Source organism: Anser cygnoides, chromosome 2, assembly GCF_040182565.1.
Source record: "Anser cygnoides isolate HZ-2024a breed goose chromosome 2, Taihu_goose_T2T_genome, whole genome shotgun sequence".
In the NCBI taxonomy this organism is placed as follows: domain Eukaryota; kingdom Metazoa; phylum Chordata; class Aves; order Anseriformes; family Anatidae; genus Anser; species Anser cygnoides.
In genome coordinates this window covers 54,451,645-54,478,721 of record NC_089874.1, presented here as the reverse complement: position 1 = coordinate 54,478,721, position 27,077 = coordinate 54,451,645, and the positions used below count along the sequence as shown (strand labels likewise).

The 27,077-nt window shown below is 49.3% G+C and overlaps 1 protein-coding gene across 15 annotated transcripts in view; it reads left to right on the top strand.

The window, feature by feature from the left end:
- Positions 1 to 27,077, top strand: part of ATXN1 (ataxin 1) — a 295,425-nt gene that overhangs the window by 179,023 nt on the left and 89,325 nt on the right. For all 15 annotated transcript variants that reach the window (XM_066992103.1, XM_066992101.1, XM_066992100.1 and 12 more), the window contains one exon: positions 20,519 to 22,553. In XM_066992103.1, the coding sequence (XP_066848204.1) occupies positions 20,679 to 22,553 (1,875 nt within the window). In that variant the 5' untranslated portion in view covers positions 20,519 to 20,678. The remainder of the gene's footprint in view (positions 1 to 20,518; positions 22,554 to 27,077) is intronic.

The window sequence follows — 27,077 nt, the reverse complement described above, 5'->3', positions numbered from 1 at the left end:
CTCTCAGTGCCGTGACTGGCAGCAGGCTGGTTCCCCGAGGTCTCAAGTTAATAGGTGCTCAAAGCATGTGCTGGGTCAGGACCTAGAGGAACACCAGCTTTGATGTCTGCTCGAACGAGTTAAAGTCACTCAGGCAGCTGTAGTCTGCGCGAAGATATCCAGTGACAGATCTATATTAGAAACATTGTGTTTAGGTCTGGGCAAAGGTCTCTGCTAGGGAAAAAATCATTACTAGATAAGGAAAAGATCTCAAAATTAAAATTGAGAATTATTTTGTTTATACTCTAAGGACCGGTATTTACTTTTATAGATTTGTTTATACAAGTTTGAGGACAACTGCATTTTTATCTTATGAATCTACCGAACTCCCAGCAAACTCCCCTGGACAAATTCCTAAGAGTTTTGCTTAGGGCTATTAAAAAAAAAAAAAAAGATGGAGAAGAAGAAAAAAATCCACAAGTTCAAGAGGTGGAATGAGCATGCAAAATTGAGTTCTCTTTTATACCAAAGCTTCTACCATACACTGCTCTGGTGAGCCATGTCAGTGGCCAAGCAGCCTGCAATGTCTTGATGCCGTGCCAAAAAAAACATTTAGGGGAGGAAAAGTTCCCAGTGTATCACTGGACAACTCCCATGTTCACAGCAATTTTGACAGCAGTAGGCCAGATGGCGGGTGGCAAAATCCTGAAACTGACAAACTTCGCAGAGGTTTTACCTTTTGTTCCTCTGGAGCTGCGATTTCGTCCATGCTTCCAAATTCCGCAGAGGTGTGTGGCCAGCGGAGGACAGGAGCTCAGTCAGGGAGGATGGCTGCACACCTGGTGGTCTTCCAGTGCGTACCAGGTCTTGATTGCAAACAGGGCTAAATGGAAAAAGTCCGAACTGGGGTCTCCAACCCACTGTTCACAAGCATTACGCATTCAGCGGGGCAAGACAAGTGATTCCCCAAAAATGACAGTTGTAAAAAGAAGATCGTGAGCGGGAATGATTTCCCTTCCCTCACCAAGCGCCGTACAAACATTATGCACCACACACGTGTGGCGTTCACTCTAAAACCGTGTGTGCTAGAGTAGCTGCCACTCCTTTCAGCCATGCAACCCAGTGCTCAAGAGAGGAAACTGTAGAGGTCAGACGAATTATATTTCTCTGTTGCTTTACGGCGTTCATGGCTGCCTAGTCACATTATTATTATCGCTTTCATAATTTTTGCCTTTCTGTGAGGGAGTGGGCGTTTGCCACTGCCAGAAGCCTGGGAGGCCAGATGTGGTACTGTTGTGGTGGTGCTTATGAATTGACCTCGAATGCATTTGCTTTGCTGTGCTAGAGGCATTGCAGAGCGAGTGACAGATAATCTTCTCACATGGCGTTTACGGCCTGAGTGGATACAATATCAAATGGAAACCAAGACTGATGCAGCATAAAATTGCAAGGAAAATATGGTAGGCTCATAAAATCACAGTCCAACATCTCCTTTGGTCTTCAAAGAATGTTCTTTATAGAATAGGTAAAAAAGCTGCTTGTTTTGGTGTTTCTTCATTTAAAATCAGAAAATGGAAGTAGACGACAGGTGCTGAAGATTTCGTCTTCATTTCATTCATTCATATATTTTCATTTGTTTCTTCTTGTATCTCCTTAGTTTTTAAATTTAGTTTTATTATTTCTAATAACTTCTTTAAAAAAGAACAGTGCTAAGGAGAGTTTGTGCCACTAGGTCATGATCATAACAAGTATTTGGTCATTTCTCTGCCATTGCTGAAAAACTGAATTCATCATCTCTGCAAAGTTACTTTGGAAAAATAGCGGTGGTTAGTGGTGTGTTGTCAAGGACATGTTTAAATGGTGACCTACCACAAGGTTGTTACGATCTGAGAAGAAATATCATCAGGAATCCAAATGCACCATCAAAGTAAAATGCAGGCAGAGTTAGCAGGAGAAGACAGAGCTCTTGAAGTAGCCAGGTGGGTGGAAGGAGGATGGTTTCTTTTCCTGTGTTAATTAGATGAGGAAGCTTTTGGTGGGAAATGTGTTAGGTAACTGTGATGTAACCATAATGGTTTCCAACCTGAACCTCCCCTGGCACAACTTGAGGCCATTCCCGCTAGTCCTATCGCTAGTTACCTGTGAGAAGAGGCCGACCCCCAGCTCCCTACCACTTCCTTTCAGGTAGTTGTAGAGGGCAATAAGGCCTTCCCTGAGCCTGAGAAGAGGAGTCTTCTCCAGACTAAACAATCCCAGTTCCCTCAGCCGCTCCTCACAGGACTTGTGTTCCAGGCCCTTCCCCAGCTTCGTGGCCCTTCTCTGGACACATTCCTCCACATACTTCTTATACTGAGGGGCCCAAATCAGGTGACAATGAAAATGGAAAAGGCTGTGGTTAGACTGGCCTGGTCCTCTCCTAGCTTCCTGATGAAGGAGTGTGGTCCGAGCGTCCGTGCTGCGAGGTCCCCGTGCGCTTACCAGCATCCACCACTTGTACACGGAAGGGGGAAACATGAGGTGATTCAGTTCGCATCCGGGCCCGTAAGCGGTGCATCTAAGGGTGCGATCTTGCTTCCTCCCGCTTCCTGCATCTCTCCCACTCCAGCTGTGACAGCCATCCCCAGTGGCTTGTCAGCACTTCTGGGGAGAAGCCCGTCCTTCATTTTGTCCCGCAAAATGTTACGTCCAACGTGGGACATGGGACATGGTTAAGTAAAACCACAATGCCCCCCACACCTCTCCAGTCATCTTCCCCTTCCTCCCTGGCCAGGGAGGGGTGAGATGGAGCGAGGGCAGAGCCGCGGGCGCCAGCAGCCAGCCGTGACACCAGGCGTGTCACCAGCCCGTCCTCGCTGGCCTCGTTTCTGAAGGCAGCCCCGCATCCGGAGGACGCCGGGAAAGGGAGCGCTGCAGTTTTACGGCGGATGGATGGTGGGGCTGTGAACAAAGACCGTCAGCTCCATCTCACCAGCTGGTTCTCTCAGCAGTTTTCACAGGAAGTGTGAAGAGAACACATTTTATGGGAGATATTTATCATTACCCTGTACTACTTAAATATAGCCTGTGTAGCAGGTTAGAGCTTGTTAGGCTTTTATCTTCTCGAGTTGGAGGATGATGTATTAATCCATGAGTGTTGCAGCCTCGAGTGAATTACAGAAAGTCATCTCCAGTGAGTAAAGATAAATGACATTTCGAAATTAACCCATTACATAGTCTCTTCCAATAAAGTGCTTACTAAAATATTAAATCGTAAATGAAGATGCTTCAGGTTTCAGTGGAATGTCAGAAAGACACTTACAAAAAATTCCAGTGCTGTCTTTCTTCTTTTTTCTTGGAAATTTCATTTCTCCTGAAAGGTTTGGGACTGACAGCCCCAGAGGACAAAGTCTATTAATCCACTGAGCAGGCACAGGAGCTACGATGCAGGCTGCTCTGGCCTGTTAATGTGCTGCTGCCTTTGCTGAGAGAGGGGCAGTCCCAAGGGATGCAGTGTTACCTTAGATTTTGCATCATCTAACCTCAAAAAAATAAAAAAAAAAGGTTGTTCAGCTCATTATCAACCTGCACCTGCATTAATTCAGCTAGCTTTAACCATTCATTTACCTGCATATAAGGTGAGCTACTGGGCAGTGCAGACCTGCTATAAACTTTGTAGGTCTTCCAGATCCAGCTTGGCCCAGGATGCACCATGAAGCTGGGCATTGCTCCAATATTTTAGGAGTGAATGCAACAACAATGCTGAGATTCACATTCAGCTTTCAGGCTTGGCAGTGCTGGTGGCCTCCAGGTTTGTTGCCCCACACCAATGTAACAGGATTGCACAGAGGTAAAACCAACCCTGTTATTCCAAGGCAAGCCACCCTGGTTTTAAAATAGGGTAAGGGGCACCTGTGCAAGTTTCATGCGGTTACTGCTGGTGAGGTTTCCTTGAGAGTAAGTATTCCTGTATAAATATCCTTGTTCCAGGCTAACATCTGCATGCATGGTAACGAAAAGCAGGAGACCGAATGTTTTCAGCAGTTCCTTCCTCCAGCACACCCCGTTGCTGTGGTGGTGGTTTTTATTCTCTAAACAAGGAACTGGCACAAGCTTGACAACATCAGCTCACTTCAGAGAGGCTACCCAGCAGTGATGCCTTTCACTTCCAACCTGAGCTGGCTTCAAACCAGTGACCCAGAGGGCAGAGCCTCTCTATCCCATTATCTATCCTGTAAGTCATCAAGGCTGATTTCCCATTTTCTTTAGTGCTTCCAGCTTGATGATAACAGAGAATTATTAAAGCTGTATAATATTAAATATGATGATAATTAGATAATCTCCTTTAACTGCCAAACTGTGATCTTTAAAGACTGTTGTTTATCAGTGGTTTTTTCTTCTCTTGATGCTGAAGGACAGACTTTGTCTCCTCTGTTTTGCAAGCACTGCCACTGTATGAATATACCCTATGGTTGTGGAGGGAATTTGTTTCTGCTCGTTTAATTGCTTTCAACCCCAAACCAGTTATGATTTTACTGCAAGGCTCTCGGCTACCCTCACGTGGAGGGTGTTTCGAAGACCAGTTATGGCCTGTAGAGAGGGGCTTGGTGTTGCACAGCGTCACATGGGGTTCTGGGGCTGCCAGTAAGAGAGGGGTCACGGGTTTGGTTTTGCAGTTGGCTCAGGATGTCCTTTTGAACAAGCCTGATACAATTACATACCCAAATAAATTTGGGGCTGGAGGTTCCTGGGTGTCATAGAGGTGTTATGGAAGCAAAATTAGGCTGGCACTTATGGAAATTTTTGGCTTATCGTTGTAGAAGGAATGTTTCTGAAAGCCTGATGTGCTCTTAACAGCTGTTTTCATAGGGGCATCGCCGGTGTGCTGCTGCTGTGGTTTGGTTTATTGATAAATTCCTGGTATAAGGAAGGCCTGATCTTGTTCCCATTGCAATAAATGACTACTAGCTTGCAGAAGGGAGCAAGACTTAAGGTAGTAACTCTCAAAAGGTGTTTTATTAGTTTTATTTTCTGATCAGAATCACCTGGTGGCAGCAACTCCTCTGCATCCAATGGCCACGTCCTGCAGGTAGGGAATGAAGAGGAGAGGCTGCCTTACATCAGCTGTTCTTTAAAGGTTATACTAGATGCTATTAAGTCTAAAGCAAATGGCATTTCATATGCGTGTTAAACATTGTTTAATCCCTGTTTGAGATCAGCATTTGTGTTTTTTTCAGAATTTTGTCCTTACCTGCCTATGCAGTGAGGATACTTTGCACTGAACGTGAACAGACTACCCACTATTCCTGCACATGTGCAAGAAAGCACTGTCAGGAGGGCCCTTTCATCACATTTCTAAGTGGTTAAAATGGGAGTAATGCAAAAAGTCAACCTCAAGAAGATATTGAAGATGAGAATTAATGTCCTGATGTGCCTGCCAACCTTCTCAGTGTGTTTTCCACAGGCTTAAGTTGGTGGTGGTGGTAGTGGGGAAGAGACAGAACAGAGCAAAACTTTTTTACAGGCATTGACACGATGAACACCAGATAGCAATTGTAGACATTGTTAATGGAAGACTGTACTGATGCACTTCTGCTGTTCCGGGCAATAGGGAGAGGGATGTTAGCCACAGTACTTTTCTGGTTTTAGCGATTTTCTCCCAGAGTCAGAAATGAGTATTTGTAGTCTCCTTTCTGACTCAGTCTCATGCTGTTAGTTAGTGATAGTGGCATTTCAACTGCTATTGAAGCAAAGACAGACACTAACATTTAAGACCAAGCAAGAATGACCGAAATTATAAAGTGAGGAGAATAAAGAAGGCAAATGCTAAAACAGTAGTTCAATACGGAACAGAGTGTGGGGGGAAATAATTTTAGACCAGAACTGTAGAAAAACTACTTGGCCATAGACTGAAAATTAGGAAGGCCACCATTTCTCGTCAGACCAGCCAGATTTTGCGTCTAAGCTGCTGAGCAGCAATTTTCCTCTAGTCTGATCCTGTGTCTTTTAATTAACTGGGGTTGTCATCCACATCTTTGAGATTTTGATGTGAGTGGGAGCTCATTTCTGTTGATTTGTTCAACACTTTGCATACAGAAGGCAGCAGCTGCTGCCGGTGATCCCAGGGCTGATTTGTCTGCAGCTTCCATTGGAAATGTTTCTTTAAATGCAGTAAACTGTGCGAGGAGGCACCTAGGCTAATCGGAGCGTTAGGTCCATGCAGTAGGTGGTACGCAAGTGTTTTCTGGTGGTTTTCTGTCAGCTTGTAGTTCGTCTGAGACACATGTGGGGCTTTGATGTGTGCAGGTAGCGCAACTACCCTGAAGAAGCATTATGCTTGGGTGCTCAGTGTGGATGGGCTGCAGGTTACGGTGTTCCCAGGGTGCTCAGCTCCCCCTGGGCTCTCACATGCCCTACACTTCAGGTAGCAGCTACCATGGACTTCAGCAGAGGTCCTGGGCAGGATCTTGACCTAGGTGGTACAGCTGAGTCACCATTTGTGTTACCCCCACGCTCCTTAGGAGAGTGCTTTCAGCACAATTGTGCTGACTGGTGTCAGAAAGTGCAGCTGTCAAAATCACTTGTTAAAGTCTGTCGTTTTTGAGAGTCTTCAACATTTTCAGGGAATAAGTGTAACGAGCGTATTCCCGTCCTTGCCAGCAGCCTGCTGGTGCACTGAAATTGTGGTAGCAACGGTGCTTGCTACGAGGTTTTGCTTGTAAAGCTTGTAGTGACACAGTCCGTGTGAGTTCGGACTTCCAGAAGATCTCCTCATTAACCCATTTCTCCAAACACCAAAAAGCCGAGGGAGCCTCAGCCTGACAGCCCAGAAATCCTGCCGTGTGCCCCTTCTGTTAGCCATGCCTACAGCTTTCAGCAGCAGCTCAGGCAGTGTACATACAGATGTGTCTTCTCTCTCCCTTCTTCCACGCTGAATGGGACAGACCGGCAACTATGGGTTCTGCTGAGATGCTACAGCCCCTTCAGCCCCGTTTCATCACACAGCAGTTCCCTTCCCTCTATTTCTCCTTTTCCCCCGCATTAAACCAGCGCGGTAGCTGTCATCGCAACCCGGCTGTACATCAGAGAAGATATAGTGCTGTTTCAGCAGCAATCCGAGCCAAAAGGAAGGATTTTGCAGGCAGAGTTTAACCCATGGGCAGTGAGTTGAACAGTGCCACCACAGAAGAAGAAAGACTCCTTTTCCACTGCAGCTGATGGTTTTTGCCAGCCGGGAGCAAGGATGTGAATTTTCATATGCATGGGTAATCAACATGGCAATGTTTCAAAATGCTTCGGTAGGTCTTGCCCCAGCTAGGAAAGATTTAAATCTAATTAGAAATCAGAGCTAGGAGGAAGTAATATTTCTGCCCGTGAGAATTTCCAAGTTCTCAAAAAAAAAAAAAAAGAAAAAAAAAGAAAGCCTCATGCTTTAATGGGAGGAAAACTTGATAAAAATGAGATAAAGTGAAAATCAGATAATAGGTTGACATTTTTTATAGCTGTAAAGCTGTACAACTAGTCCTGTAGCTCTGTATACTAGCTGGAAGATGGTTTCAATTCACACCAAATTTCTCTCGCTGCTGTGGCATACTTTTTAATTGTGTCTTTATTAAAAGCATGAAAAAAACTTTATTTTGAGCCCAGAAATTGATTTTTTTAATATTACTGAGAAAATATTTTTGAAAAGAAATCCAGCAGTTTTCTCCAACTATAAATGTATTCAAGCATCTTTCCCTCCAACATACTCCAGTTTGAAAACAAGCATTTCCTAATACAAGTTTTCCTTGAAAAATTCCTGCCATTTCTATTAGAAACCATTCGTTCTTAGTTCATTTTGACCTAAGGGCACCAGTGACTGTGCAGCTTATTTCAGTTTTAGTTTCAGTAGCCGCACAACAGAGTGTGGTCAAGATTTTTCCTCTTCAGCAGTCAAAGAAGTTGTGACCAATGGCGTTGTTTGAGTCACCCTGGTTGTATGATCTAGTGGTTATTCTGTATTTTTCTAACGTGTCTATTGTACCAAAGAGATTATGCATCATCTCTTGCAGTAGTTATTTCTCATTTCTAAGAAAACATAACTTCAATTTGTAAACACAAAACAGAGAAGAAGAAACAACATATTTCATATCTAGCGTAAGGAGTCTCCAAGTCAAAAACCACATGTGAAAAAGAAACCAGACCAAACCAGCTTAACAGATGTAAAATCATTATGCATTATGCATTCGGAAGAAAAGATCAGAGGAGGCAGACAGTGGCAAACAAATCAGATGCTGAAGAATCCCTCAGTCCAGGGCTAAATGAGTGTAAATAATACCAGAAAAAAATCTCTTTTCCTTTTCACCATAGGGATGGCAGTGGTGCGTAATGTTCCCATGGCCGTGGGTGAATGGCAGAGCAGTGGGACATATCACATCTATCACTTCGCTATCACTGCCGAAGTTGGTGAGTTAGACCCGCAGTGTGTCTAGGAGCACACTGGAGTGACTGTCAGTGTTCCCTGCTCATCCTTTTTGGAGCTGGCCTCTTGGTGAGATAAGGCAGTTTTTGCAAGGGATTCCCCAGAGAGCTTTCTTCTCCCAAGAAATTCTCTCTTGTGGGTTCTGCTCTGCAATGGGAGGATCTGAGCCTATTTTAACTATTTTCTTCTCTGGGAGAGCAGCACTTAAATGCTGGTTTGAAGAGCAATGCACAAAGGTTTTGAGCACTCAGACCCCCAGCTGAATCTCATTCCCTTCCCTTGATTTAGTTAGAGTGCTTCTGAAAGGTCCTTAGCTGATGCAGAAACTGAGATCCTGTCATTAGCGAGGTATCGTTGGTTGGAGAACAGGCTTCGCACTAGGTGTTGCCTTAGCCCCAGTCTGGGGGGAGCACTTCAAAGCCCTGTAGGCAGTAACCACTGAAACGTGTTGGCAAACTGCAATCAGACGTGTCTGTCACGATAAAAGGGCTAATGCACTTTTGCTGGGCGCTGTGCAAAAAGCTGCCCGAGCTTATAGGAAAGCCTTGTCAATAGAGGATGCGCAGTCGTGAGCGGGATTCATTGGCATGGGTCCGAAGAGTGCCAGTAAAGCCTGGACCTCCACCGCCATATGCTGGTGCGCAATGGGAGCTGTACAGCAAGTTGTACCTGATGTGTATAATGGGATACAATGAATTCAGAAGGTCAAGCTCGCAGTCCACTGGTATTAGAAATAAAACTCTGGAAAGGTGAATTTCTGTGTTGAGGAGGCTCTGAAGTCCCCATTTGTAGCTGAATCTAGGGAAAATAGGTTTTAAAGGCACCCCTAACTTCTGATTGCCTCTGCCCCACTTTATAGTTCAGCCCAGTGGATGCCGCTAAAGCCATCAGCTTTGAAGAAGGAATCAACATTTCTGTTTCAGACTGTTTGTATAAATAAGCAGCTGCTTGAAGATGCTGAAGTGTGAGGAATGTGAGCAGAGAACGGTAGAAGTGAGTGGAAATCTCTAAGAAATACCACTGAATACATTGGACTACAGTTCAGCATTTTTTACGGGCATCATTTGCATTTATACTGTCAGCACAGGGTGGATGAATGGAGGCACAATAAATGATACGTACAATTTGAATTTTTCAGTGTGTGCTTGAGACTCGATTCTGTTTCTCCAGCAGAAAAAGATGATTTTTTTTCCATCGTTTCAGGGATTAGGTAAATCCCATGAGTGATGACAACAGACAGAACTGGGGCTTGCAAAGATACAGAAGGGAAAATATACTTGACACTTGTGAGAAGTGAACTCTGAGCTGGCGGTGCGGTTAGACACGCCAGCCTCATTTCAGAATGCTGAAATACTGCCTTCTCATTCTCCTACCTTGAATCACGAAACCCCACGTTCTTCTAATGCTTCTTTCAGAGGGAGAAGTGAAATGATTCATATGAAGAACCAGAATGGCTCAAACCACATCCCTTTTATTTATCTAGACTGCACCAGAACCTCTGCCAAACTTTGGATCATTTGGGATAAACTAATTGTAGCATCCCTACGCTGTTTTTGTTTTCTTACACCGTTGTATACATGTCCTTCTTCTGGTGTTTGGCTTTAAAACTCATATAGATACTTCTGGTGTCAGAAGTGACCCCTCGCTGGATGCTCCTGTGTATGCAGAAGAGAACCAGAAAATGGAATCTCACCATGCTGTGGTGCCTTGATGGAGGAAGTTTCTTGAAGGCTTGAGCAGCTGCTTAAGAGGCAGAGAGGAAACTAAGATGAGTAGCATGAGCAGAGGAGAGAAGAGTCACGTTGTCTCTTGAGTGAAGTTGTGTCAGGGAGGCATGTGAGGAGAGGTAAAGTGAAAAGATCAGGAGGAACCTCCAAGCTTTGGACCCTGTTTGGAGAACAATTAGAAATGGGGACAAAGGTAATGAAAGACACAGTGTTTAAGTTCTTGGCTAATGTAGAGGCCCTTAGCTGAAGATGGAACTGCTGCTGAAGGAGGCTGACTTGTGTGTAGAGTACTTTGGCTGATGTCCTACATGCTTTGGAGCGCAGAGGACCAGGGACTAAGGGAAAGAAGAATATCACCTTCAGACACCTTTTCATCTCTTTCTCTTTTGCAATTCTGTTAATTCAGTGGAGGCAGCTGGAATAGGTGTTGTTTTCTAGTTAGTACTGCTGCAATGCACAGCATTTGTTTGCTTTTAGCCTCTCTACCAGGCAATGGCTGATTCCCAAGAAGCTGATACTTAGGACCTCGTCAGTACATATGCCTACAGAGAAATCCAGGGAAGGATCCAAGAGCTGGGGTCAGAATAATGGGTGTTGGTATGGGGCCTTCAGCTTACGCGCTGAAGTGCATCTGAGCTGCAGACTTCTAGCTAAACGTTAGGCTTACCTTCGTCGCTCTTTCCAGAGTCTTTGCTGGCATGTCTGATTTGCTGTTTGTATCACGGGTTGTAGCAGTGGCCTTAGAAGATGTTCCGTGTGATTTTGTCTGAAGAGAGCTAGGGACTTTGACGTTAGCTAGAGAAGGAACAGCTGAACAGTTACTGGGGGGATCTGTGCCCTCCTCCTGTGATAACAGAGACTGGAGGGTTGTGAGGTCTGCTTTGCGCCTCTGGAGGAAGGCGGGGAGCAGAGATGTGCTTGGGGGATGTCATCCAGGTCTGCGTGGCTGAGGGTTTGCACCAGGGTCTACAGTTTTCATTATTACATAACCATAAACAGTATTGTGAAATAGCTGCAGTGCTGCGTGTTTCCATGTTACTGTTACGGGCTTGCTCAGAGCAACCTGCCATCCTGCATTTGCTTACAGAGGGCAGAATGAGATAGGGGGAGAGATGCTGACTGCTTTCACGCTGCTGCTCAGCTTCCGCTGTGGGAAATGTAACACCTCTCCCCTTCCCTTAATGCCCAGCCTGGCTCACTACCTGAAACTCTTCACGGTAAGTCAGCGCTGACTCTCAAGGCCTGCTTTTTGGAATAGTCATAAAGCAGCTTTCTTGTAGCTTGCTGGAAAAAAAAAATGCAGTGAAAGTCATTCTGATGACAGCTAGAGGGAAGAAATAACGTTCCTTGCAAACTTACATGTAAAGGATAAGAAAAACAAGTGCAAGAGCTGTGCAAGGGAGGGGATTCTTATTTGATGCTTGAATGCTAGAGGCTCGTGGGAAGTCTATGTGTGCAGATATGGGGGCCAAACAGAGATTTCCATTACTAATTTCTCTTCGCATTGGTTGTGTGATGCTTCCCTTCTTCCTTTTCTTTTTCTTCATTTTTTGTTAGTTTCCTTAGTCTCTTTTTTGCTTTGTTCCCTTCTGCTTGGATTAAGCTGTGCAACATATGTGGTATGTGCAAAAGAAAGGGTAGGATCCTTACAGCAAAATGAGTTGAGTCGATCCTGCCACGATTCCTATTTTATTCCCCTAAATAACCAAATCAATTAACCAGCCTGTCGCTCTGGGGAAGTACTCTACTCCGCTGCTTGCTGGCTGCACTGACTTTCAGGGCTGCTCTCAATCCCACGCCCTCTGCAGCCAGCATCTGCCCCCAGCGCAGCTCCCGAGCCCTCGGTGCTTTTGGGGAGGTTGTGGCAAAGCTACGTGTGCACCCAGGTCCTGTGCAGACCTCACGCCCCCTCGCACGACGTGACAAATGCCGGGTCACCCTTCTTCTTCCAGCCCCAGTGGCCGCTGCGAGCATGCTCCTTGCATGCATGGCACTGGCTATTTGCCAGGTTTAGTGTAAAAAAAAAAAAATTTTTTTTTTTTGAATGAATGAGTGAATGAATGAATGAATACCTGATTAAGTTAATGAAGCTGAGGCAATGGTGGGAGGGAGTGACTTGGCTGCTGAGTGCGCTAAGAGATCTGGCAGCGCATTAGACTTGCATAACGCTTTACAGTTCCATGCTGCGCTCCGTATGAGCCACAGGAGAGGGCTGCAATAATTACCCGGCTTTTCGATTGAAACCAGCTGCAGGTAGCTAGTCATCCTTTTGTCCATTTCACTGGTGTCGGGGAGTCACTTGTCTTTGCACCTCGGATTTCCAGTGGCAGATGGGTAAGCTGCTTTCACAGAAGTGATTGCAGCGCTGAGAAAGCGTCTTTGTGGCTGCTACAGGAGGTCCCTTCAGACGTCCAGGCTGTGATTCACTGGACCCATATGTCCGATGGAGGAATTCTTTTAGTTCCTGAGTTCAAAACTCCTATATAAATAACCTTTATGGGAGTCGTGTGATTTTTTTTTTTCCTTCTTCAGTTGGCTGGGAGAAGGGGAGCAAAAGGTTTTGTTGTATCTGCTTTTTGTAAGAAAAGGCATTTTTAAATCCTTCCAGTTTTTTTTGTTTGCTGTTTAAAGCAAGTTCTTCCTGGCAGTCCCGGATGGTACATACCTTTGTTTCTCACATACTTAAATTAAGAGTACTGGCACTGCATGTTAGCACACCGCCTTCATTTGTCAGCGTTCCCTGCTTGAGAGCAATGCTGATTTGCATTTGTAGTTGGAATGTTTTTTTTTAATTGCAACTGGAGCCTGTGACTGCGTATCCTGCTATGTCGTTATAAACCCGCATTATTTCATTTTCTTTTAATGGTTTTCTGCTCAGTCTTGTCAGAGAGAACAGTCGGGGCCATCTCACCCTCGCTGCGCTGGCCTCAGTTAAGTGCCACTGGTGATGAATTTGGCTCTCTGTGCCCATTTTATCCGCCTGCCTTTCTGCCCATGGAATGGGAAGGAGTCGTTTCGTGGCAGAAAGTGCCATTCCCAGACTTGCCACAAAGTCGGGAACAACGAACTCCTCACCTGGTGCTGTGGGCTGCCAGTCCAGGACAGGCGTTTTGTGGGAAGAGGGGACACGGAACGGGTCGGTTTGGCTTTTTTTTTGTTTTGCCTGCATGCATTTGTGTGCGCTGTCCCCTCGGATGTTCACATTGCCAGCTTGAGGGTCTGTGCAGGACCAGCGTGGGTGATGCTGCAGGGCATGCCCATGTGGAACTGACTCGGAATTAAGAAGAAAAATGAGCTAATTAAAGAAAAAAAGAACAAATGAACGGGATGTTGAAGTTGCTGTCATCTTCTGTAGCACGCCTCAGGGCAGGGGGTGAGCTGCTGGCATTTAGTTTAGTCAGATGTAATGGTCAGTGATCCTGATTCGGCGAGGCACCGAGTGTGTGCTTGGGCCGTGAGCAAGGACTCGTATAAAATCGCTTGCAGTTACAGCGCTGCTGAATGAAGCCTGAAAGGAGAGGTGCCGGAATCCATTTCAAGGGGAATTTAACACGAATTCATCTTGAGCATTTTACAAGTGGCCTAATTGCAGCTCATTTGCTGGCATACAGAACCTACCCATGGATCCATCTGCAGAGAGGACTCCCCGTGAAGGATGACCTTCCCAATCTGCTCTCAGAGCCGTGCTCTCACACCGCCCCGTTATCAGCCCGGCTCGGTAGCGTGTTCCTCTCCCTCAGCACACATGCTTAGCCGTGAAATGGCTGCTTGGGCTGGCTGGTGCGTGCTGGTGTTGCTGGCCGCATCTTCAAAGGGGTGGGAATGCCCCCGGGACCCATCGTTTTTCGTGGGGATCACAGTCGTCCCTCCTGGAGACGAAGCCGGACGTCTTCCTAATCTGTTCGGCCGCGTACGTGAAAGAGAGATTGTTTCAAGCCACATGGAACGAGACCTGTGTGACATACCCGCGGTGCAAATGTGTTCATACAGGCATGACAGTTTCTGTCACAAGTTAAAACGAGTGGCGAGTGGGTGTTGCTACATTTATAGTCACTCGTGAAATTTTCAATGGAAAATCGTGTAGGCAGCTGCCATTGTAGCTGGGCACATTTCAGATAAATGAAAAACATCAACAAAGTAATTTCTGTATTATACTAGTTTATAAATGAACTCTGCTCACTCATTTAAGCTGCAGAAATGCCTCTGCGGGACTGGTGTAAGAGGAAATGCTTTTCTTGTGCAGTATCAGCCGGGCTGGGCCTTCAAATCTGACGTCCTGCAGCTGGCGGCAGGCGGTGCCGTACGGGGAAATCGAGGCTGTGAGTCGCATCTGTCCGCTTGTGGAGGGGCGTAGGTGGGGTGCACGTCTCCTTCCTGGGGCACGTGGGGCTGGAGGAGCACTTGAAACGCGTGTGCTCAGCCCGTGCCAGCACTGGGGCGTGCGAGGCAGGCGCTGCCTTCCTGCAGATAAGGTGCTCACCGTGGGGTTGGCTGATGTGCTCTTCGTGTACTTTTTAAAAGAGAAAGCCACCTTGTGCACACTTGCACGCGTGGCTCTGCCCCAGGACCCGGGCCCTTTAGCAGCACTGAAATCCTTCTCCTCCTTCCCTCCCGAGCAGCAGAGAGCTGTGGAGCCCAGGGCTTCACCCTCGAAGAAGTTGCTCTATAACCAGCTTCCTCAGGTTGCATCGGTAGCCCCGAGATATCTGACGCCGTTTCACAAAACTCCAGTCCCTGGTGTCAGATGATTAGATGGGAAATCCCACGTTTAGCTAAAAAAGTAAGTTTCTGGTCTTGTGGGTTGCAGGGAGAAGCCAGAGACCTTGAGACCGAAAGGCCTCGCACAGCAGAAGGGCAAGTTAAAAAAAAAAAAATGAAGAAAAGGCAAAAAACCCTCCACCTTTATCATTTTAAGAAATCTGCTGTATGTAAGCCGGTATCGTGTGTCTCAGGGGTGAGGAAGGGGGCCTGACTCACGGTGTTTGAAGCCAGGGCTTGGCCGTACGAGGCAGGGGATTTCTGTGGGGGCAGCGTGCGGACGCAGCTCCCCGGCGGCAGCCCTGCTGCGGGCTCGGCTCGCGGCTCGAGGAGCGAGCGAATGCTTCCTTGCTTCCCGCTGCCATCCCAGCAGCTCGCACTGGGCGCCGGGATGCCAGGCACCTGTGGAGCGTGCTGGAAGAGGAGGACTGACCTCTGCTAATAACTCTTCGGGGAGATGCAGAGAATAAAGTATTATTACTGTTTTTTTCTCCTCTACCCGCTTCCCTCAACTCTTGCATCGTACTTGCATCGTACAGTTTCAAGGGAATGCCAAGCCATTGGCACCTCACGTTCAGTGATCCGCTAGTTGAGGTTTGCTTATATCAATTGTTCTTTATATTGTCTGGAGGGAGAGGAGGGATGTGCAAAATAGCTCTGCTCACTCTGCAAAAACCTGTAGCAATTTGCTGTGGTGGATTCCCAGAAGCACAATAAGCGCTCGCACCGCAGTGGACAATCTGTCTTCCAGATGCAGCGTTGATCAGGAATCCTTTAGTTTTGGGAGGAGAATTTCAAATTTTATTAGAGGTTTTCATGTGTCTTATTAATGGCGCTCTGCAGTTGGCCCTCCTGGGAAATCTGCCAGGGAAGCGTGAAATCGGTGGGATCGGACAATAAACTCCTACAGCTATTGCTGGCGTGCGCTGGGCTGCACATGGCAGGGCTGATGAAATCCGCAGCGGTTACAACCATGAATAGGTAGCTGGCAGAGGATGGGCCGTGGAGCTGGGGGAAGCTGGCAAATAGATCTGAGAGCCGAATGCAGCTGCAGAGCGCTCTGCAATGTGCCTGCCTTCTAATCCCCGGGAATCTGATCCCGCGGATGCCAAGCTCCCCGGAGAGGAGGGGGAGGTGGGATGCAGTGCCTTCCCCCTCCGCCGATACCCGCTGATGCTGAAGGCACCTGCTCAGCGTGTCACGATAGGATGGGCAGGCGACGCGAGGCAGGAGCGTGAGCCTGATTCCCCCTGGTAACACACCGGGCACAGAGCTGCGTGTCAGATGCGATGCAAAGGATTATTTTTTTTGGTGTACGCTTTGAATATTTCATTGATGTAAACTTGCCAGGCGGGGCAGTGCTGCCTGACAGAGAGGAGACCCAGTTTTTTATCGAGTGTGGGAAATTGCTAGTCATACCTGGAGCTGGAAAGCAAAACCTAAACACTGGTAATAATAGTAAGTGTGCTAGCTGCCGAGTGGCAAACGGCTGCGTGAATTCGTTACCACCTGCAGGGAGCTGAGGGACCGGAGGGGATGGGGGACCAGATTCCTGAAGGTGTTTTAGAGACCTAAAAACCAGCCACGTCGTGGGACTGTGAAAAGCGCCTGACGTCTGAGGGCAGTGACAGTGGGACTGGCCCCAGCCTCTTGGCTCAGGTCTGGGTGGTGGGACGCGGCAGGAGGCTACGGCGTGGAGGGAGGCGCTGGTTTTACCTTCGTTGCTGGTTTTACCTGCGTTGCAGCGAGCTCTGGATAGCTAAGGAGGTCAGCCCTTCAGGCTATAACCTAGCATCCTCTCATGAGTTTTAAATTTGTTAGATGAAATAAACAGAAAAATAGCGTTCTGGGAGACGTAGTGAGTTTTAAAGTGCCTTGCAGAGGCACGCTGGAGCTTTGCATGAAAAATGCACATCCTGAGCTCTAGTGAGCAATCCCTTCGGGACCAGAGCAAACCCAGATGGTGACTCCTCCAAGTGATTATTTTTCTGCCTTAAGCCTTTCCAGGAATTCGAGTGTGGGCAGGCTGCCAGTGGACACTGGCTGTCCAGACACTTTAGCAATGTTCCCTGTGTACGAGCTGCCAGAGATACCAAAGTCCAGCTGCTGTCCCTGATCTCTTTGCCCCCTTTGCCTTCCTAGTCGTAATTACACGTGCACACACGCACGCATGTGCTTGTGTGACACGCGCCTACAAAGCGGGCGCAAAAAAAAATCACCCAGTGTTTGCTGCTGTTCTGAGTATCTTGCAAATCGTGATCGACAGCTCTGCAGTTAAAGAGAAAGGAAATCTCCAGACCTGGAAAAATTACTCAGATCAATAAAAAAGAGCATACAAATAATAAACTGTGCCCCGCACCTCGGAAGGCAGGCGTTCATCTTTCTAGGGCAACCAGCAGAGAGCGGTTTAACCATGCCTCGTACCTCTTGCCTTTGAGACACTCCGGCATGTCTGCCTTGCAGTGCTTCCCGAGCAAAATCAGCCCCGCGTTATCTCTGCTGCGGGAACTTGAATTATGCTGAAAACTTATCATTTTGCTTCTAAGTCTTGGAGCAGAAATAGGCTGGTTTTTGCTGCACATTTACATTTCTGCAAATCCAGTCCGATGTCTGCTGGAGTTCAAAGTCTAACCGTGAAGTACTCGGGCTTGGAAAAGTGGGGCAGTCTTCACCGCTCTACTGCTGTCTGCTCCTCTGTCTCCATTAAGCTTGTTCATTCCTCCTGTGCTCTCCGGGAGATTTTGGGTAGCCCTTTTGTTGCCAGTGATGATGCAGAGAGCCATAAGAAATACCAACAAAAGGAAAAAAAAAAAAAAAGAGAGAAAAAGATTTAGCATGTGGTATTTTTGAGGAATGTTAGCTTTGACTTTGGAGGCTACCCAAAACTCAGCGGTTCAATCCTATGTAGCAGAACAAAACCTTCGCTTCAGCTCCCGCAAAGTGAAACCTCACCAGGTTTCGTATGGCAGCACACCGGTAATTTTCATCTGGGGAAGCCGAGTCCGATCGCCTCGGGCTTTTGGAGCGACGGGGTTTGGGGGAGTCCGCTTTCCCCATTGCACCAGCAGGGACTGGCCCTGCCCAGTCCCGCACACAAGCCCCCTTCCAGCTGCGGTGTGTGATGTGTGGGCACTCGCTGTTTTGGGCCAGCACCCTGCCTCCATCCCACATCCCCGTTTTCCCCTCGCAGCGCCCGTGGCCGGTGCGAGGGAGCGGTGCGAGCACCCCGGCCAGCAGCTGCTGGCTTATCTGCCAGAGCCGACCGCCCAGGGCAGAAGACTACAGTGAGCTAAACTTAACTAAGGATGACTGCGCAAATGTGAGCTCGGCGATTTTATTTTTAGTCGGACTTAAAAATAAAAACCCGTAAGTCATGTGTAAGATAATAATTTTAGCTGTTGCCAAGACACGGCGAGCAACTGTGAGGAGGAGGAGGGGGAAGACCCGTGTGGATCGCAGGGCCCCCCCGGTCTCCTGGCTGCCCTTGCCCGGCGGCGCCGGTGGGTCGGGGCCGTGCTTGAGGTGTCGCTGGGCCTTGCTCTTTGGAGGCTGCCCCTGACTTCAGGGAAACCTCCTTTCGTCCTCCCCCTGGCCGAAAAGCCAGAGAATCTGCCCCAAAACATGGGGTCCTTTAAGCAGCTTTGCCCAAAGCTGCAGCTGATGGGTGTGCTGTTTTTTCTCTGCTTAACAGTCCTGCGCTAATTCGTGGCAGCTGTGGAGTTGGTGAAGGAAAAACAACAAACTGTTTTTGTAGGGTCTGCGTGGCTGTTGGTGTTTGGTTACTGTTTATCAGTTTTCAGGGAATGGAATAATTCACTTTAGGCCGATTGTATCAGACCATTAAATGCCTTAGACTTCTGTTGGATTATGGCAGCTTGGAGGACCACAAATGTAAAGAATGCTCTTAAAGACAGGTTTAATCTTTGCTTAATATGTCTTCAAAGCACTGCGTGCACATATAAACATCAGGCTTATTGTTCATTAGAAGTGAGGCAATAGGGAAAGAAATCCCCCAAAGGAATATTACTTGCCATAAGATAACTATCAGTACTGCTGCTCAGCATTCACTTTAAAGTGGCTTGTATCCCGTTTCCATCTTCTTTCCCATCCACTCCTAATTCTTTCTCCCTTTTTCTTTCATGTAACACATGCTTTTCTTGCCGGAATGCCTGTTGTGCGTGAGATGCAGGGTTTGTAAGCACCCACGCTCGCTGATCTTTCGGAACAGCCAGAAGCACGGGGGGAAAGCAGGGGCTGGACAGCGAGTGGGAAAAACTTCACTTTGCATAAAGTTTGTTATGAGGCCGGGCAAGGCGGGAGCTCCTGGTTTCAGGCAGGTTGGGGAGCGTTTTCAGGTTTTCTTTCAAAGCATGATGTGATTCAGTTACAGTATTTTCCTTAGCAGACAGTTAGACAGTTAGGGCCTGGCTTTGTTGCTCCTGTTGACTTGGGACGGCCAAAGTCACCGAGCTAAGCAATGCAGAGCTGAGAGACGGTTTTGCTCCAGCCCCGTACAACATCCTGAGCTTTTACCACGGTAGGGGCTCCTGATTTGGATCAGGAAGACCCAAATGTGCTTTCCCGTTAATGAGGTGTCCCCGGGGCCAAGTTAGCTCAGCATTGGGCCTGCTGGGGAGCAGGGCTTTACCCTCTTCTTCCCCAGAGCATCCCGGTGCTGCCTGCATGCTGCCCACAGCCTCCCTGGTCAGCAGTTGCTGAAAAACCCAGTGGTTGGATCCAGCTGGCGCTGGAAAATGCCATCAGCATCACAGCGGGGCAGCTTGCAGCACCAGGGCATCTCCCCACCGGGGCACCTGGCTGTGAGGTGTCAATGGCAGAGGGATTTCAGATCACCGAGTTAAAAAATGAAAATATAAAGAAGTTAAAAATCTGGCTCAGAGCCGCCTTTGGCTTTGCACTGCTGCTGTAAATAGATGGCATAGCTGCGGCTTGTGGCCGGGCTGCTGCGTGTACCCGTAGCCAGCTGTGGCATGGGGGGACAGTGGGGGGCAGCAGCTGCATCTGCTGCCTCAGACGGTGTGGCACGAAGTCACCCCGCAGGTGACACTGGGGTTAGAGGCTCGGCAGTAACTCACCGTGCCTCCTCTCCACGTACAGCTGCTGGCTGCTAATGCAAATATCGCGTGTGTGTGTGCGTGTGCGGGAGGTCACGCCGCGCTCCTGGGCTTTTTAGGACACGGTGGGGTGAAGGCGACACTGTTGTTGCAGGGGAAGGAGAGGGTGGAAGGAGGGACCTTGGAGACATGAAGGGTTTTCCTCACAGAGGGAAGAAAGCAAGCTCACGAGACATTGTGGGCAAGCCCCTAAGTGCTTGCTGCTAAATCTGACACCTGATGGTCAGAGAGTTTCTGACCTGCCTACGGTTTTAATCGCTTTCATGATATGCTTGTGGACGTGCCCAGGATTTTAGCTGCTGTTTACAGTACAGCTGTCCACTGCTCCTTGACGTGAGAGCAGCAATGCCCGGCTGTTTTTGTTTTTCCAGCATTTTTTTCCTCTTTCTTGGTTGCTGGTTTGGGGTGTCGGCTTGTTTGTTCCTATTTCCCAGCGCTGATGGTGTGATTTCCCCCCTCCCTCGCCCACCCTCTCGTTGCAGAGTCCAGAGGAGCTGTCGGAGGATTGTGCTCACAGGGAGATGATTCCTCATGAAGTCACTGGATCCCTTGCAGAAATCAAATGTGACTTTCCGTTTATCAGACTGAAATCAGAGCCAGCCAGACAGTGAAGCAAGCACAGTGGAGGGGGGACGGCGAAAGATGAAATCCAACCAAGAGCGGAGCAATGAATGCCTGCCGCCCAAGAAGCGAGAGATCCCCGCCACCAGCCTGCCTTCGGAGGTGAAGCCGGTCCTGCCGAACGACAACCACCGCGCGGACAACCTAGCATGGCTCCCCAGCACGCCTGGCGGCCAGAGCGGCCTGGGGGCCAGGCACAGGCCCGGGGGGACGTCGGCGGAGGTGGGCTTGCAGCAGGGTTTGCACAAGCCGCCGCCGGCGGGGCTGGACTATTCCCCGCCGAGCGCGCCCAGGTCCGTGCCGGCCCCCACCACGCTTCCCACCGTGTACTCGCCCGCTCTCTCCCAGTCCGGGACCCCCGTCTCCCCCGTGCAGTACACGCATCTGCAGCACACGTTCCAGTTCGTCGGGCCCCAGTACAGCGGACCATACGCCGGGTTCATCCCCTCGCAGCTGATCTCCCCGACCGCCAATTCGGCAACCGGCGCCGTGGCGGCGGCCACGGCTGTCGCAACCACTCCATCCCAGCGCTCCCAGCTGGAGGCTTATTCCACTTTGCTGGCCAGCATGAGCGGCTTAAGCCAGCAGGGGCACAAAGTCGAGCCACACCTGGTTAGGACGCCCGGGCTGATCGCTGCGGGGTCTCCTCCGCCCACCCAGCAGAACCAGTACGTCCACATCTCCAGCTCTCCCCAGAGCGCGGTCAGAAACGTCTCTCCTCCAACCATCCCGGTCCCCCTGCACCCCCACCAGACAGTGATCCCCCACACGCTCACCCTCGGCCCTTCCTCCCAAGTGGTGGTGCAGTACAGCGACGCCTCGCACTTCGTCACGAGGGACGCCCCCAAGAAGCCCGAGAGCGGCCGGCTGCAGGCGATGCAGGCCAAGGAGGTACTGAACGGCGAGATAGAGAAGAGCCGGAGGTACGGCATTTCGCCCTCTGCCGACATGGGTCTAGTCAAAGCAGGCAATAAACCAGCTCCTCACCATTACGAGACCAGGCACGTGGTGGTGCACTCAAGCCCCGCCGAGTACGGCGCCCGGGATTCCTCAGGGGTCCGAGCCTCCGTCATGGTGGTCCCCAACAGCAGCACGCCGACGGCGGACATGGAGGTGCAGCAGGCCACCAACCGAGAGACCTCTCCCTCAGCCCTCAACGACAAGGGAAGCTTGCACCTAGGAAAGCCGGCCCACCGCTCCTACGCTTTGTCCCCGCAGCAGGCCCTGGGCCACGAGGGGGTGAAGGCGGTGGCCACGCTGTCCCCCCACACCGTCATCCAGACGACCCACAGCGCCTCCGAGCAGCTCCCCGTTGGGCTGCCGGCGACGGCCTTCTACGCCGGGACCCAGCCGCCGGTGATCGGCTACCTGAGCGGCCAGCAGCAAGCGCTGGGGTACCCCGGGGGGCTGCCCCAGCACCTGGTGATCCCCGGCACGCAGCCCCTGCTCATACCGGTCGGCAGCGCCGACGTCGAGCCGTCGGGCGTCACGCCGGCGATAGTCACCTCGTCTCCCCAGTTCGCAGCAGTGCCTCACACATTCGTCACCACCGCCGTCCCCAAGAGCGAGGCTTTCAGCGCCGAGCCCCACACCACCCAGCCCGCCTACCAGGCCACCATGGTGCAGGCGCAGATCCACCTCCCCGTGGTGCAGTCCATCGCCTCCCCCGCTGCGGCTCCCCCCACGCTGCCCCCCTACTTCATGAAGGGGTCGATCATTCAGCTGGCCAACGGGGAGCTGAAGAAAGTAGAGGACTTGAAAACGGAAGACTTCATCCAGAGCGCGGAAATTAGCAATGACCTGAAAATAGACTCCAGCACTGTGGAGAGGATCGAAGACAGCCATAACCCAGGCATTGCTGTGATACAGTTTGCGGTTGGAGAGCATCGCGCACAGGTAATAGCGACATGTGGTAGTGGGGGGCTGCAGGGGACACTTCGGTGCGGTCCGGTCGCTTCGGGTCTGCCTGGGGTTAGTTTCTCATCGTTCACGTCCACCCGTGAGACTGACTTGGGTCCAAGAAACAGCTGTCTGGCAGTGTTGGTGGAGCCAGCAGGGGCACACTGATGACAAATGTAGCCTCCTGGATGTAAAGCGGGTCTTCCTGGGGGACCAGGCTGCCCTCTTTTCTTACATCCAGGTTAAACTGCGACAGGACTGTTCTCAGTGCCCTTATCAGTCCAGGGGAAACATTTATGTACTCATTGGGTATGATTAGCACAGAGCCATGTTGCAGAATTCAAGGCAATACCCCTTTTCCTCACCTGCTCTGTGCTACCACCCCGAGGCCCCAGCCTGTCTGCATGCAGCCCTGTCGAAGCACGCAATGGAAAAATAACAGTCCTGGCATCATGCAAAAGCATCCGAAGACTAGGGGGCAAATGGAGACGCTGGGCAGCAAAGGGATTTGCTGAAGTAAAGTCACACAGTGTGTTATTGTCAGACCCAAGGCAAAGAGCTGGGTCTTCTTCCACCCATTGGCCTAGCCGAAGGTCTTCATTGCCTGGTTAGGATTTTGCATTTTGGAATAAATCCTGCTGTGCTTTATAGCTGGAGAACCCATAGGAGAAATGACATGATCTTCATGCTTTTTTATTCAAATACAAAATGGGTTAAGCTGTACGAGAGGATATATTTTGCATTCTTGTAGGTGATTTTGACCTTCCACCCCAGAAAGCTTGGGCTAGATTCAGCGCAAATCCTACCCTTGAGCAATAGGTAGGCAGCGAGGTTGTGAATTTCCATGGCTTGGAGACAGCTTGGAGCTGTCTGGGAATGCTTCCACTCACACGTAAGTTACTGAAACACTACAGAGTTTTACTGAGGCTTCAGTCGTGAGTGGTTTAAACACTGTGCAGCTCACATAAACTGTCTGTTCAAGGGAAATTTGGAAAGGAAAACCATCTAGGTGGCTGGTCAGGCTGTGCTTCTGACCTTTGTTTCTCACGGTAGGAAAAATCCTGTAACTTTCCAAAGATACTTTTAAGTTAAGACTGTACTGATCATAAAGCATTATCCTATTGCTGTCCATTTTCTAAGCAATTTAGATTCTTCTCTATTGAGGCAGGAGCAGATATACTAGGTAGCAGTGTGGCTCCTACAGGCATTCATTTGAAATAACGTTGTCACAAGTGTTCTCAGTTTGGTTTGAAATACAAGTGCTGCAAACTGTAGCATTTGCAACCACGAGGCAGTACCCTCAGTGATGGAGAACCAGCGGGAGAGAGAGGGAGAGAGGAGCTGGAAGCGTACAGATACAGTGAAGAAACCTAGGCTGACGGTTTGGAGAAGAAAAACAAACAGGTATGGCACAGAGGAGCAGGTCACACAAAAAATTCTTACAGCCTCAGCGGTCTGTGTCCCATCCTTCCCAACCTGCACATAGCTGGCAGTGACTACATGCGACACGTCCTCTTGCTCATGTCAAATGTGCAGATTCCCTGTGTGGTTTTGTCTGCAGATGTGCACGTGCCATCTGCACAACAGACAGATACATGCATACATGCATGCATACATAGATGTTGGGCCCCTGGTGTTTTCAGGAGAAAGACAGGGATTTTTCCCCACCGCTGAATGGTATTTTGGTGCTGTCAGGGACAGCTTGTGCATCGCAGGCCCTGTGATTAGAGAAACCGTGCTTGGGCCAGAACCAGTTACTGTAATTTGCCCCAGTGCCCTGAATAATGAGATTTCAAGAAGTAGCACTCTCCCCTCTGTGATTTTCCCCTGCTCTCCTTTCTCTCTCTGCAGCCAGACCACCGGTCTCTGCACCAGCAGGAGAGGTACAAATTAGCAGGTAGCGTTTGTGTCGCGTCTCGTTCGCGGGTCTGTCAGCACAGCCGAGGTGCTGAGGTGCTGCGTGCTGGGAAGAGCGCCTTTGCAAGGGGTGGAGTGCCATCCTCTGGCAGAAAGCACGCCGAGCCCGAGGCTGCACAAACCCGCACACCGGTCTCATCCAGCCGAGTGTCACCTTATGCAGAAGCCTATCAGGAGCGCGCTGACATCATCGCAGCCGAAATACTCCCCAGCTGTGTTTCCCACAGGGGATGCTTCCAGAACCGAGGGAGAGTCACGTAGAGATATGATTAGCGCGAGGGTTTAATTTAGGTTTCCTGCGGATTCCAGGACTTGGGTCTCTTCCCGGATCAGCTGTGTGCCTGCATGGCAGGGACTGCTCCGCCGGTTTTCCCTCGGCTGCTTAGAGAGAGGGAGATCATTTCTGCGTGGGTGAAGTCACCGCTGACCTCACCCATGGCCCAGCGTGGCTGTATGGAAGCATTTAGCCCTATTAGCGGGCGTGTGGCTGTCTTTACTCGTTAGGAAATTGCCCCTGTGAAGGGGGCTTAGTCTTCCCCTTGAAAGAACGGTATTTTGTCTCAGAGCTTAGGGCAGTGGCTCAGTGGTACCGCTGCACTTGGATACGCAGACTCCCAGGTACAGAGGGAATATACGTGCACGTGTAGCTTGGCCTCACAAAATATTTTACCGTAACTAAGTCCCAGCCGCAGATATGCTTCTGGAAGGAGAGAGCTTCCCGAATGGCACTGCCAAGGGAACGTGAGTTGTAACGAGTTAGTGCCACACAGAAATAGCGCTGTTATCATCAGCTCCAGTTCACTTACATGCTCCTCCCAGTGATCTCTGGGAAGTCATTATAGCATCGATGATTTCATATTTTCAGACTCTATGCAAGCGCTAGCTAATTTCCACACCAACTGGGGGACAAAGGTAGGAGGTTATTTTTAGCTGAGCGTATACAACTCGCACGTAGGGAGGCACCATGCAGCTGCTATTGTGTCACATAACTGCAAGCCCACAGCTGCTCCTCCCCAGCACAGTGCTAAGGCAGAACGAGGTCATCCTCCCACCTTCCCCCCTCTTCCAGTCACCTTGCAAATCCAGCCCTCTTCCAGGCATGTAAAACCAGAAGACAATTAACCCACCTAAAGCTATATTCCTTTTCAGCGAAATAACTGCCCTTAGCCCCTGAGGGAAGCTAGGTTTCCATTTCATGGCATCCCTGCTGTGGATGAGTAAGAAGTGAAACGAGTATCAAATGGATGAGAACCCAAAGTTCAGCGGTTATTCCTCTGAATTCAAGTTGCCTAAAAAAAAACTACGGATCTGAATCTCTTTGCAATTCAACATATTATTCTTGTAATAACACGTACATCGTTATTACCTGTCCTTTCTTTTGCTGCCAGGAACAAGCGGAAGCTGGCAATTCACGTCCATTTCTGTTAAGGTCAAAACCCACAGGAGATGCAAAAGTAGTTCTCTGAAATGCTTGCTTTGATCCCTGAGTTTCAGCTCCCAATAATTTTTAAAGTACAGCTTTAGAAAGAAAGACGAACATGCAGGTTATAACTTTCCTTTTCTTTTAAAAACAGAACCGTAGACATTAGAGATGGAGAAGTTCTGTAAGACCATCTAGTTAGCAGCCATGCCAGTTTAGTGCGTATGTTTTTTAGACTAACATCTAGTTTTCCATTTATATCTCTGCATGCACACAAACCAGTCGCTTGTTATTTTGCTCAGCTCTCTCCTTTTCATTACCTTTGGCACCGTAACAGGCACAGAAAGAGAGATGTTGACTGTGTTCACTGCTGCAGATGGAGATCCCTCCCTGCCTTCCCCTCATGTGATCCCCGTATCTTTGTTCCCTGGCCGTGGGGGCAGTAAGTCCTTACTCCTCTGAATGACAGGGAAGCTGTATTCTGTGTTCAGACGTGTGTTACTGAGTTCTGGGAATGCAGTAAGCAGATAAGGGCTCGTGATAAGCTCGCCAGCCAGTGGTCTGGCAGACAGAGATGGCCGCCCTTGAGAAATGGAGTTTCCCAGTGGTGGGATCATGTAGCTGGGCAGAGCCGTGGCCACTGACCTTGAAGCACCCCTTTTCGCAGTGACAGGGCACTGAAGCTGGGCCAGATGCAGCCCCGGTGGGATGCTGAAGGCTTCATGACAACTCCTGTGTCACCCCACCCATGCCAGGTCCCCGTGGCCAGAGGTGCTGCTGCCTGCAACCCCGTAGTCGTCTCAGAGGAGATGCACTCTTGTGAGGGCAGGTGTTGTTTGGAGTGGTGGGAAAATGAGGAGCTGTCGTCTCTATACAGGTCAGATACATGTCCAGAGCCTTATACTCTTCCTAAGCAAAATTTTCTTCATTGTGGACAGCAAGTGCCATAAATCTCTGAAGCTTCCTCCCTAACTGCCCCGTGTCAGGAGGCATTCATGCCTCAGTGAAGGAGGAAAGGTCACGTACCCTTTCAAACCAGCAGGGTCTCAGACCCCCACACGTCCCTCTGGACAGAGTCAGAGGTGCCTCTGCAGGTCGGTGTTTACCTGCAGCTGCTCGCACCCCTCCTGTTGGGGATGTGCTGTCAGGCAGGGTCTCCTGTCCTGGGTATGTTACCACATATA